The sequence below is a fragment of the Phaseolus vulgaris genome, chromosome 8 (genome assembly GCF_000499845.2).
Source record: "Phaseolus vulgaris cultivar G19833 chromosome 8, P. vulgaris v2.0, whole genome shotgun sequence".
NCBI lineage: Eukaryota > Viridiplantae > Streptophyta > Magnoliopsida > Fabales > Fabaceae > Phaseolus > Phaseolus vulgaris.
The window spans coordinates 22,321,947-22,336,142 of NC_023752.2; the positions used below are offsets into that span (position 1 = coordinate 22,321,947).

The 14,196-nt window shown below is 39.9% G+C and overlaps 1 protein-coding gene across 2 annotated transcripts; it reads left to right on the forward strand.

Moving 5' to 3' along the window:
- Positions 1–5,936: 5,936 nt before the first annotated feature.
- LOC137827121 (probable mitochondrial-processing peptidase subunit beta, mitochondrial) lies at positions 5,937–11,838 on the forward strand. Of its 2 annotated transcripts, none has more exons than XM_068633335.1 (9): positions 5,937–6,766; positions 7,097–7,261; positions 7,376–7,513; positions 7,608–7,759; positions 7,871–7,979; positions 9,328–9,426; positions 10,392–10,457; positions 11,335–11,442; positions 11,533–11,838. In XM_068633335.1, the coding sequence occupies exons 1-9, from the start codon at positions 6,107–6,109 to the stop codon at positions 11,617–11,619; spliced, it is 1,584 nt and encodes a 527-aa protein (XP_068489436.1). In that variant the 5' UTR covers positions 5,937–6,106; the 3' UTR covers positions 11,620–11,838. The 2 variants fall into 2 exon arrangements, with proteins under 2 accessions (XP_068489436.1, XP_068489437.1); XM_068633336.1 differs by having other exon boundaries at positions 6,003–6,766; positions 11,335–11,446.
- The last annotated feature ends 2,358 nt before the right edge of the window (positions 11,839–14,196 follow it).

Sequence of the window (14,196 nt, forward strand, 5' to 3'; positions counted from 1 at the left end):
AAATTTTTCTCCAACTGGTACGGGTGAGCATTTCGCATTACCAAGTCGGCGACCTGGAACTGTCGAGGTTTCAACTTGGACTTGTGCTTATACTCCACCCTTCTCTTCAAGGCTTCGGCCTTGATGTGCGCTTCCTCCCTGACTTCGTTGAGCAGATATAAGTTTACCCTCCTTTCCTCGTTAGACTCCTCGGCCACGAAGCTCTAGAATCGAGGTGAACTCTCTTGGATCTCCCAAGTGTGAAAAGACCATGGGCTATGGATCGATCGCAATTCCTCTGGGGGCGGATGATGCCAATCGGCGTGTTGTTGGCACTGCTTCCATTGCTGTGTGTACCTCGTGTAGTCCTCCCTCATGGTTGGCCAGTAGTACCCTGCTCGAACAACCTTTGACGAGAGAGCTCGTCCGTCGATGTGACTCCCACAAATACCTTCATGGAGCTCAACCATGATACATGTGCACTGCTCCCCACTCACACAGTACAAGATAGGGTGAGTGGAGCCATGCTTGAATAAATTTCCATCGACCAGCGTATACCTACCTGCTTTCTTCTTGACGACCCTGGCTTCTGCTGGCTCCAGTGGGAGCAGACCATCAGCCAGGTAATGCCTATAGGGTGTCATCTAGGTTTCACCTTCGTCGACTAGGCAAACATGCAACAATTCTCCCACTGACAAGTCGTATGCGCTTATCCTGGGCACCTTCAATGTTTCTTGGGTCAACGACCGGTGACCTCTCCTTCCGCCCTCAAAGACACTTACCCGCTGGACCTCTTCCGTGCAACCGTGATAGTTTTGGGTGTCTTTAAGGTTTCCTAGATGATTATCCTCTGTCTGCCCCCCCTGCCTGAGCTGGCGAGCTTCGCCAACAAGTCAGCTCAGGCATTCTATTCCCTGGGACGTGTACCAACTCGAACGCAGTGAAAGCCTCTCTCAAGAGCATGACGTACTCTAGGTATGCAACCATCTAGGGGATCCTTGGTCTGGTACTCTTTCAGCTTTAGGAACAATTCTTCACACTTGCTTGTCCATACAAACCTATTGTTCCTCTTTAAACCCTGAAATAGGGATTCCCCTTATCTCCTCCTGCTGATACAAACCGAGACAAGGCGGCCATTGGTCTCATCAACTGTTGCACCTCCTTCACCGAGGTCGAGCTTCTCATAGTTATGATCGTTGCATACTTCTCGGGGTTCGCCTCTATTCCCCGCTCGGTGAGGAGGAACCCTAAGAACTTCCCTGCCTCTACCCCGAATACACACTTTTCGGGGTTTAACTTCAACTTATACTTGGTTATTGTGGTGAATAGCTTTTCTAGGTCAGCGATGTGTTGGTCATTCTCGGTGATGACCATATCGTCCATGTACGCCTGCACATTTCGTCCTATCATAGGGGCGAACACCCTGTCCATCAACCTCAGATAGGTCACGCCAGCGCTTTTGAGCCCAAAGGGCATCACCTTATAGCAATAGCAAGAGAGCTCTATCATGAATGTTGTTTTGCATTCGTCTCTGGGATGCATCCGGATCTGATTATACCCTAAGAGGCATCCAGAACTGAGAAGTCTGACGCACTATCCACTAGGGCGTCGATGCTGGGCAACAAATATGAGTCCTTCAGGCAGGCCTTGTTCAAATTCGTGAAGTCGACGCACATCCTCCACTTCCCATTGGCCTTATTGACCAACACCACATTTGCTAACCACTCAGGGTATTGGATCTCCCTTATGTGACCAGCACTCAACAACTTCTAGGTCTTTTGCCTGATGACTAGGAGTCTTTCATCATTAAACTTCCTCCGCCTCTGGCGAACAGGTCGGACCTTTGGGTCCATTGTGAGACGATGGCATAGGAAATCAGGGTTGATGCCAAGCATGTCTGAGGCAGACCATGCAAAGACATCCAAATGTCGTGTTATTACCTCGACGATCTAGTCCTGTGTTTCCTAGTCTAGAGACTTGCTGAGTTTGAACTTCTTTCCCCCGATCTCCCTTTCCAGCACCTCACCTACATGCTCGGGTCGCCTTTCTTGGGCCTTCTCTGCCTGGGCAACCCCTTCTCCCCTTTGAGGCTGGCTGGTGACCGAGCATACCCCTATCTTTGTCTTCAAATTGTTCTCATAACACTTCTTTGTTGCCTTCTGATCGGACTTAATGGTAATTATTGATCCCTCGAGGGAAAGCAGCTTCGTCTTCATATGCCTCGTCGAGGCCACTGCTCCTATCCTATTTAGGGCAGGTCTGCCTAAAAGGATGTTGTAAGCTAAAGTAGCGTTGACGACAAGGTACCTTATATTGACGGTGCGGGATGTGGTGTCGTATGTGAAAGTTGTCCTCAGCTCCACATGTCCTCTTACTTCTACCTGGTCTCTAGCAAAACTGTATAGACAACCGTCGTAAGGTCTCAGTTGGTCAGGTGACAACTGCAACTTGTTGAAGGTTGACCAAAATATTACATCTGCCGAGCTCCTTTGGTCGATGAGGACTCGATGCACTCTTCTCCCTACTGTTACCACCGGTTCGTTATCATGTGGGACCACATCCTATAAATCGGCCTTTGTGAAGTAGAGATCGGGCTCAGGTGACTAGTCAGGTTCCCGTGCTTCTACTGCCATCACCTCTCCGACATACTTCTTCCGCTGGGAAACGGTACATCCTCCTCCTGAAAAACCCCCAGAGATGGTGTTCACCTCGCCATGGACTGGTACTTCGTGCCCCTAATCCCCTGCTAGGGCTACTGCTGTTGGGGCTTCATGATTTTCCTCTAGGTATTCCTTCAAGAAGCCACCCCTCACCAATTCAGTCAATTGGTGTCCGAGCGCCAAACAGTTTTGCAAGCCGTGCCCAAAGACTTGGTGAAACTCGCACCAGGTGTCCCTGCTCGGTCCCAACCTTTTGTTAGTCTTTTGGGGCAGCTTTAGCTTATCAGCTACGTTGGGGATAACGATTAGCTCATTGAGGTTCACTCTAAACTTATGCCTACTTGGCGCACTTCCCCTCACCCGTGCCTAGGTCTGGTGCCTTTTCGGCTCATAGGATGTATGCTTGGCCAGTGATTTCTTCTCCGTCGTAGCCTCATGTACCCTCATGGGTTGAGGCCAACCGTTTCCCCGGCATCTTTTCGGTCCAATGCTTCCACATATTTTCGTCACCTCTTCATGTGCGCCGATGTGGGCCACAACTCGGCGACATATCTCACTAAATGTCTTTGGACGACACCTTATTAAAGAATCGCTGAAGGGCCCTGATAGCATTCCCCACCTAAAGGCGTGCACCATCATGTCTTTCAGGGGCTCTCCCTAGTACTGCTTCACATTGAAAAGGTCGAAAGAGACAGGGGGTGGCGCCCCGTTGACAATGAACTGCTCCCTGAACAATGTCGAGAATTGATCAAACGAGGTGATGTGTCCATCGGGGAGACTGATGAACCAATCCAATGTTGTGCCCGAGAACATTCCCATGAACAATTTGCAGTGCATGGCATCGGTTTCCCCCGAGATCATCATCTGAGTGTGTAAAGCCGTGATGTGGGCCTTTGGGTCTTCAGTACATGTGAAAGTGATTTTTAGAGTCATGAAATTGGTGGGTATCATGACATTCATGATCGCCTGGGAGAATGGCATGGGGCGAGCCCTAACTGGAATGGGCGGGGTTTGCTCCCCTGCTACACGCTCCCCCACGTGTTGCAGATCTTTGCGCAGTTCCTCATTGGCCCTGCGCAATTCTTCATTGTTTGTTCGTGAAGCATCCAAATCAACATGGAATCGGTCTTGACTGGCTGCCTGCTCGGCCCGAACCTCAGCTAGAATCCTATTTTGATCAGCCTTGGACACCACCACCGTTTGCAGAAGAGCACGGATAGTCTCCATGAGTTGTTGCATGGTGACATTGTCTTCTTCTTTGGGTGCGGATGCACCTTGCCTTGTATTCCTCATGTCACCTGATAGCTCTGATCACAATTGTGGGTGGGACCTAGTTTTATCGGGCCCCACGGTGGGCGCCGAATGTTCTTGCCAGTTGACCTGGTCGTCGATGGACTTCAGAGGCAAGCGGTGGATTTTGTGCTTCCCTTTGGATGTTGGAAGGCGGCTCCGTTGAAACAGAGGGGGCCCTACCTGTTGATTGCACTCCGACGATCAAGTCAGTTCAGGACTTATAGAAATTGTTCTCGCCGGTTGACTAAGCCGCCATTGACTTCAGAGGAAGGTGGTGGCTCCTCCTATTTCTGGTGGTTTTTGCTCTCTCTTCAGGTGATAGAGAGTGGCTCCGTTGAAACAGAGGGGACCCTACCTGTTGATTGCACTCCGACGATCAAGTCAGTACTAGGCTAAGAAACAATAAGTATGTAAAGCAGTTTCAGTCTTAGAAACGACGTACCTTTTCTAGGGTCCTTACTACCCTTTTTATAGGTTGTATCTAGGTCAGCTTCCCTGTCCCACGAGGATCTTTCCTTAAGTGGAATTAGGTTTACTAGCAAGGCATCCTGTTGCGTGTTGCACAATCTTAGTGCAACCGCCGCACTGAACCTTCCTTTTCTAGAGTGCAAAATCTTAACAATATGGCCGCTAGGGTACCAACTCATGTACAAGCGCTGCGGGACCATCTGTTCTATAGGTGCCCTAATTATTCACGTGCCATGCATGCAGCTTTCCCTGGAAACCCTAACCCTTATGGGCCTGGGCGCCTTCTGGGTATACTTACTTGTATTAGACCTGAACATACTATACACACCACATGCATGAACCATCCCGTGATTTAAGTCTTTCTTATATCTGGATGACAACTCATTACTGTTTATGGGACCCGCTTACTTGGCCCATTATCTCGACCAGACCACCGATGTCCGATGTCAATGTCTGATGTTAATGTTTGATACCGATCTCTGATGCTGATGTCTGAGGTCTGACCAATACAAAAATAATAAGTAAGTAAGCAGTTTCAGTCTTAGAAACGATGTACCTTTACCAGGGATTACAAATCCCTTTTATAAACTACTTTAGGTTACCTTATTGTAACAATCCTCCTCTCACGAGAACCTTATCTCGAGTGAAAGTAGGTTCGATGGGAAGACATTCTGTTACATTGTTACACAATCTTAGTGTAACAACCACACAAATCTTCCTCCTTGGAGTGCACAATCTTAACAACATGGCCGCTAGGATACCAACTCGTGTACCAACATCATGAGGCCCATCTGTCACTGTAGGCGTTCTAGCCTTTACGTATCATGTATGCAACTTACCCCTGAAAACCCTAACGCTCTTGGGTCTAGGCGTTTCTAATGAGTATTTACTTGTGCTAGACCCAAACGTACTATACACACCACATGCACTTTCGCTAATCAGGTATTTCATATATACGGATTTCAACACACGCATCTTTGGGGCCTACTTACGTGGCCCACTATCTCGACCAGCCCACCGAACCGACCTTCTCCACACAAGTATCGATGTCTGATGCCGATGTTTAGTCCAGTACAATAACTACCATTTTACGAAATGGCAGTATATTAGTTTTTTTTTAAAAAAAAACAGTTTTCAATTAATTAGAAACATAATTAATTTTTTTAGTAAATATGTAAAAAATAGGAAATGATTGAAATATTAAAAAAAATCACTCCTCCACCTCTCTTTCAATTTAAAATCGTCCCTCATATATACCAAATATTTAAAAAAAATTAGAAAATAGCACGATGTCCATAATAATAAAATAAAATAAAATATAAAATCACATATAAAAAAAAGTTAACAACAGTTAACAGGAATTTTTTTTTTATATATTTAAATTAAGAGAATACTAATAACAAGAAAAATTCATTTAAAACAAAGCAGGCATAAAAACTAATTAAGAGAATATTTAAAACAAAAAGAAGACATTTAAAACAAAAGAGGCATACCAACTGTAAAATTATATTTGGTTTTCTAAATAAAATGAAGAATAATTTTGTTTGAAAAAATAATAAAAAAATAAAAGTAAAAGTCTTGCATCTCTGTAGTTCTCACAAACTAGAATACCTGTTCAACACCAACATCTATTTCTCTTTAACATACGATTCATTACATTGCTCATTCTTTTCCCACCGTGAAACCCTAGACTCCAGCCCTAATCCATGTCCCTCAAGCGCCTCCTCTCCGCGGCCCGCCGCTCCGACCGGCGGGCCTCCGTGCTGTCCTCCATCCGATCTCTCTCGGCGTCCCCCACCCTAGCCCCCTCTGCCGCCTCTCCTCCCGCTCCTCCGCCCCCCACCGCCATGATCTACGACCGCGCTGCCGAGTCCATCAAGTACAAGCTCCGCCAGCTCGAAAACCAGGACCCCCGCTTCCTCAAACACGGCTCTCCCCGCCCCACGCTCTCCGACCACACGCACATTCTCGCCGCCCCTGAGACGCGCGTCACCACGCTTCCCAATGGCCTCCGCGTCGCCACCGAGTCCACCCTCGCCGCCCGCACGGCCACGGTCGGCGTGTGGATCGACGCCGGCTCGCGCTTCGAGACCGAGGAGACCAACGGTACCGCGCACTTCCTGGAGCACATGATCTTCAAGGGCACCGAGCGCCGCACAGCGCGCGAGCTTGAGGAAGAGATCGAGAACATGGGAGGACACCTCAACGCGTACACCTCACGCGAACAGACCACATATTACGCCAAGGTTACCGACAGTGATGTACCCCAGGCCCTCGATATCCTTGCCGACATCCTTCAGAATTCTCGATTTGAGGAAAATCGCATCAGCCGCGAACGTGATGTCATTCTCCGTGAAATGGAGGAGGTACAGAAAACCTCTTTTCTTTGTTTCGAGTTTAGATTTCAATTGTCACTTTCTTTGTACTCTCAATTAATTAGAAATGAGTTTTGATGTGTGATTGAATTTTGAAATGAGTTCTCAGGATTTATCTTACATCATATTAGTAAATAAAATGACTTGATAAAGGGATCTAATGTAATTGGGCCTAGTGTATTTCTACTGGGGGTGTCTGAAAGTACACCTTTTTCTTTGGATGTTGATTTTGTGTAAATTTATTGGGATAGGGCTGATGTTGTTGTTGTTGATGATGATTTCAATTTTGATGTAAGGTTTAATTAATGAATCTGGTTATAGGTTGAGGGTCAAACTGAGGAAGTGATCTTTGATCACCTACACGCAACTGCGTTCCAGTGCACTCCTCTTGGAAGAACCATTCTTGGACCTGATAAGAACATTAGGACAATCACGAAAGCTCATCTGCAGAGCTACATTCAGACACATTACACGGCTCCTAGGATGGTATGTGGAAAATTAATGTGGTTATGTTATGTGTGTGTTCTTTGTCAGTGATGGTTTCTCTGCATATTGTTTGTTTATCTCTAAAACTATATTCGGCGTGGTTTGCTTTCATAGGTGATAGCTGCATCTGGAGCTGTCAAGCATGAGGATATTGTTGATCAAGTGAACAAGTTGTTTACTAAGTTGTCGACAGATGGCACTACCACGGCTCAATTAGTTGCTAAAGAGCCAGCTATTTTTACTGGTTCTGAGGTAAGAATATTTGTGTTGACGTTGGAAGACTTGAAACCTTTCTTGTTGGTATATTTAATTACCATTTTTGTCTACTTTTTGCCTGGGAAAACAGGTTAGAATGCTCGATGATGATATTCCCCTTGCACAATTTGCGGTGGCTTTTGAAGGTGCATCTTGGAAGGACCCAGATTCAGTTGCTCTCATGGTCATGCAAGCTATGTTGGGTTCTTGGAATAAGGCTGCTGGAGGTGGTAAACACATGGGGTATGTGATTTGAACCATCCCCATCCTCCCTTCTATATAATAAAAATAGAAGAAATGGAAAAATGCCTCTCCTGATACTGACTTGTTTGCATTCATTTTGACTGTGAACAGTTCTGAGTTAGCACAACGAGTTGGTATTAATGAAGTTGCTGAGAGCATTATGGCTTTCAATACCAATTACAAGGACACAGGTCTTTTTGGTGTTTATGCTGTTGCTAAGGTAAGATGTAAGTGTGGTTTTTCTTATAAGACTTGCCTGAAAAGTTGAGTATAAGACTGTTACGTCCCCCTCATTTTTCATAAATATAATGCTATTTTACTTGATATCTCTTCCAGCAAAAAAGAGAAGACTACTTTATGCTTAGGAACTGTTGAGTAAGGAGAATGTGTAAGGATAAGATAGGAGAATGAATCACTTGCTTTCACCCCTATGGGGTCATGGTTTATTTATAGGAAGAAAAAGCCCACTAGGCCCTCAACCTTTCCAAATTCGTAGGGGTTGGTACTTTAATTATGTGGAATTATAGTTATCTTTTTGAAGTTGAAGCAGTTGGTTTTGTTTTAGTTGGTTGAGTTCTACTTGAAATTTGTGCCGATATTCTCATAACTTCCTTGAATGTTCCCATTCGGCAATCTGACATCCCTATGGTGACGGTAGCTATAGAAGCCTTGAGTAGGGTGGCAAAACGGGCCAGCCTGGCCCGTTTTGGTGCGACCTTCAGTTGGCCTGTCAAAAGCGGGGTGGGCTGGCCCGTCAAGGTTGTGCAAGCTAGAAATAGTAACCTGCCCAATCATAGGATGGGCTAGTCCACCACTTTTCAATTTTTGTTCTTTTTTTGTAATTTTTTGTTTTAGATCTATTTACTTGGTTAATTATTATAATAATTGATATCACTTTTTGGACAATAAAAATACAAGAAAGAGAAATAAAATAAAATTTTAATATTCTAATGAAATGTTTAATATCTAACAAAATAAAGTAAATATCAACTATACTTCAATAAATTAAATGATGCATATAGAAATTAATGTAAATAAATTTCTATATAAAACATTGTTCACCACTAATTTTTTTCCAAACGAATGAGATCCCTCTTTAAAAGTGCCAAAAATAAAAGGTGTGCGCTGTCACCTGTGGCCTGCCGGATTGGTGAGTTAGGCGGGCTGGGACAATACAGGTTGGTGGGTTCAGAAAGTGAACCAGCCCCACCTAAATGATGGTGGACTGAGGGCCTGACTCATTTTGCTACCCCTAGCCTTGAGTACATTGGCTCACAGACCGACATTTACCTAGTTATATCGCCTAAAGACCGATATCCTATAATGAATAGTCTAATATCTTTTTAGGATTATCATTAGTGTAAAATATAAATATAATGGTTATTTGTGTCTCAGCAATGTGATGGATGATTTTACAGTCTGATATTTGCAAGAGTAGTTTATTTAGGTTGTGTTATACAATGTTGTATATCTTCTATAGCTTTTCTAGTTTCATTATCTTTGTATCCATATCTTCAATAATTTTTTCTTGATAAAACTTCTTTTCTCTCAATTTATTGTGCTTTCAGCCTGATAGCTTGGATGATTTGTCATATGCAATAATGTATGAAACAACCAAGTTGGCTTATCGCGTTTCTGAAGATGATGTTACACGTGCTTGTAATCAGGTGGGTTTCTAAGTATTGATTCCTGGCTTGCTAATTTAATGTGACATAGAATTTGGCATATTGTGTTAAACTTCACCTATGATGACTGTATCATTGTCCAAGATATGGTAGGAATTAGGAGTTACTTTACACAAATCAGTTACATGCAATTTTATTCTTAATAAGTTGCATTCAACTTAAATTTCTTATGTCATTTTTCATATACAAAGGTAGTTTACTTTTTAAAACTAAAACAATAAATTTTATGTGTAATGATTTGGATTTAAATTATGTAATGATAACTGGTGCATATTTTGAATGTTGAAAATTTCAGGTAAATGGATCTTATGGTATTTGTGCTGTCACTCTGGATCTTTTCTTTTGATGACATATTGTGTGCTCTTCATTGAACACCTTCTGTGTACGCATTAAATTAATGTATAGATGTATCAATCAGCTTGTAAAATTCATGTTACTATTGTATGCCAGGCAGAATAAAAAGGTGAAAGATGGGTATGTGCAACAGATTAACAGCATTTTACTCTTTCATGGCCTTTCTATTTCTGATGTCATGTCATGTTTTGCTGTTAACTTCTTGAAAATGCTTACTGTGTATCTTTCGTCGTGTGCAAATTGTTAAGTTCAATTTTCATGATAGTGCTGATATTTTCATTTCATCAAAATTTATGGTTAACTTTTACCCACTAAAAACATACATTAAGAATTGTGAATCCAATGTTAGTTCTTGCTCATATTGCTTCCATTCCAACAAAGTAATTTTGGCTCACGTAATATGTATTTCCTTTGGTATGCCCAAAGATCATGGATTGCTAAATGTGACATGACATTCACAGTCCTTAAATATTTTTGTTGCTTTCCAATTATAGTACTTCCTACATCTTTATCATAAATTTAGTGTTGCATTAGTTTCAGTTATTCTTTTCTCGCTGTTATTACTGTTGTATTCACTTTTTCCTGTTTTACAGTTGAAATCTTCGTTGCTACTACACATTGATGGAACAAGTCCAGTGGCTGAAGATATTGGCCGTCAGGTACAATAGATTTTACACATAACTCCATGAAGAGTAGAGGGACATGGGAGAATGTTTAATAAAACTTCATTCTTTAGTATATTATTTCATTGAGCTCAAGCTGAATTGAGATAAGATGATAGCAAGATACTACTATTGATAGACAAACTCTTAGTTTTGTTTGGATTAGTGATAGAAAATGGAAAATAATCGATCAATATAGATTGGGATGGAATGAATAAAAATGTTATTCCATTGTTTGGATATTTTATAATTGGAAGGAGTGAGGATTTCGTTCTATTTTTAAAAAAACATTGTAATTACTCATGTCCACATTATCCTTATTTAGTATTATGCTTATATGACTGTTAAGGTTAACATATTTGCAAAGCTAAAATAGTCACTTTCTAATCCGCAAGTTTTGTTCCATCAAGTGCACATCAAATTTAGAGTTAAGCAATGGAATGAAATGAATTGCAATCCATCTTCTTTTGTCAGGTTGCATTCATATTTTTACAAACCAAACAATCAAAACTTCATTCCACTCCAACTCTCCCCATTCCACCCTCTATCACTAAATTAAACATAAGCTCAGAAAATGACACTTGCATAGTATGATTACTTATTTAAAGTTAGTAAAGGCCTATTGTTTATGACTATTCTGTTGTATTAATGTAGTTGTAAATTGAATGTGTTCGAAATTTTTAAAATGCAATGGTATTCATTTTCACTCCATTATTACGTGGGCAATGTCAATGCAGAGAATAGTATCCCCATTAGCTACAAGAATTTCGACCTGGATTCTTTATATAGGATAAATTTATAGCTTTATATATGCTGCAGCGTTAATCATTTTGTTGTTTCACTTTTTTTTATCTATGTTCATGTTTTGTTTCAGCTGCTTACCTATGGTAGGAGAATCCCGTTTGCTGAATTGTTTGCTAGAATTGATGCGGTTGATGCCAGTACAATTAAACGGGTTGCAAACAGGTTTATCTATGACAAGGTAATAATCGAAACATATTCAGTAGTATAGACACCATTTTTATTTGTTGGATAATGGTGTCATGTGTTTGTATTGTATGCTTCTTTGCAGGATGTAGCAATTACTGCTTTGGGTCCTATTCAGCGTTTGCCCGACTACAATTGGTTCAGACGCAGAACCTACTGGAACAGATATTAGTTTATTTTAGTTTTTTGTTTGTTTTTTTTGCTTCATCTCCACTTCATCGGGGAGGTTCGATATAATGTTTTGTTTAAATTTATGACATGCCAATGAATGACGGCTACCGCTGTTATTTTTCATTTATTTTACGAGCCTCTGTTTTGTACCATTTTTGCAATAATAAGTATGCTGCTACCAGTGATGCAATTGACATCATGTTTACTCATTTGTAGAAAATGCTATTGCTGTGCACGTCATTATATATTATATGGAGTTAATTATAAGATTGATTAATGTGACAAACACTAAATTAGATAAATTGAAGGATATTTAAAGTTAGTTAAATCTGATAAATTATATGCTTGGTTTTAGGTGAGGGGACTATGATTCTTGAAAACATCTTGGAGACTGTAAATTTACACACAGATACATATACATCCATATATATATATATATATATATATTTATGTAAAAGCTTAAATCTTATAGACAATCAATTTCTTACTCATAAAATATTTTTTATTATTTAATATAATTTATTTCTGCATTCATTATGAAAGTTAATTATTACAGAATTTTTCTATAATAAATATTCATTTATAAATTTAATATAAAATAAATATTTTTTCATAATACCCTTCTTGAAAGTACTCTTCCCCTAATTTAAGATGACCCCTTTTAATTGTAATTAGTTTTAAATAAGCAATAAATTAACGTTTACTCATTTGATTTAAAGAGTTAAATCTAAATACTATATCTAACAAATATTTGTACCACATACTCATAATAAAAAAATCAATTCAAAACTGTAAAACTAACCATGATTTGAGTTTTAAGATATTTATAGCATGACATTGTTTTTCCAAATGTTTAGAAGTATTATACCTAAAGATGTTATTTGTATGATTATGTTTTAGTTGACATTTAATAATTTCAAAGGAAATAAATATATTTAATTTAAGAAATGTTAAAGTAAAAATGAAAAATAAAACAATTTTAGAAGAATGAAGTGGAACTATAGTTATTCTAAAAAATAAATTTATTTTAACCTATTCATAATTTTTTTTGAAAACGAAAACGTGAGAATGTAGCTAGTGTTATAAAAATGGGTCCGTCTTTAACTCGGTATTGGTATTAAGTAAGTGGATTAATGGTGAGACTGTTTATCTATATTAAAAAAAATACAAATATATTATATATGTATAATATAATTTATCAAATTAAATCTATATTTAATTTTTTTATTATAATAAAGTATTAATATATAAAATAAAAAATAAAATTTTAATAAATTTAAATTTCAAAACATTATTATATTAACATAAATAATATTCAAAATCAAATTATTATCAACAAAAAAAATTCATAAAAAAACTAAATACCACAATTCCATAAATAAGTTCGAAAAGTAATATATATATATATATATATATATATATATATATAATGCTTTAATTTTTTTATATTATTAATTCAAATTGGATCAACCATGTCATTGGATTTTCGTACGACCAATTAGATGATATTGAGTTGTCAAATAAATTTTAGATTAGACTATCAATCCAACATGATCCATTTATTAGATTTCGGTCGAATTGGCCTTACTCTTATGAGTGTTAAAACTAAATATCTTTCTTAAAAATACTTGTTTCACTTTCATGAATGTAACTTTCTTGAAAATAAAGTATATTCGAATACATATTTTCATAAAAAATTCTTACAAAGTTAATTCTTTCCTAATCTATATTGGTTATGTAATTATTGTTTATTAATCAACAACAAAAAGGGAAAAAGGTTAAAATAATGAGATTTTAAAAATGAATATTGTCCCGATCAGTCTTCGGTCATCCCAATGACTGACCTTAAACATCGCACACCAGTGTCTGATAGTGGAAGGAGGCCAAGTAAGGTGGACCTCAGACACACCTATCAGAGGATTGGTGAGTCTTTGGACATCGGTACCATAGACCCCGATGTTGGAGATCGACATCGGCCCTCGCCAACAGAAGGAGAGATCGGACATCGACAGATGGGCCATGAGAGGTGGGTCCCATAATTATGCTAAGTTAACAACAATAGATATGTGGGAAGCCTAAGTCACGAAGAATTCATGCATGTGGTGTGTATAGCGCATGCGCGACACGAGTGAATAATCTTGGGAAGCGCTAAGGCCCATTAGGGTTAGGGTTTCTAGGGAAAGCTGCATGCATGACACATGAATACTTAGGGCACCCACAAAGCAGATGTCGCTAAAGATTAGGTGCACAAGTTGGTACCCAAACGACCACTCTGTTATTCGTTGCACTCCAGTTAAGGGAAGTCCATGTGCCAGATACGCTAAGATTATGTAAATAGCGGCGTAAGGACGTTTCCCAAGGAACCCTAGACAAGGGTAACAACACAAAGGTAAACCCTAGTTTTAACCTATATAAAGGGTGCTAAGAACCCTAGTATGGTATGCAGTTTCTAAGACCGAAACTACTTTCTACATTTGGTGTTTCTTTGCCCTTATACTGACTTGAGCATCGGAGTGCAAACGACCTTGACGCCCTTTGTCTTTTCAAGTGAGAGATTTCTTGATCAAAGAAGTACGAT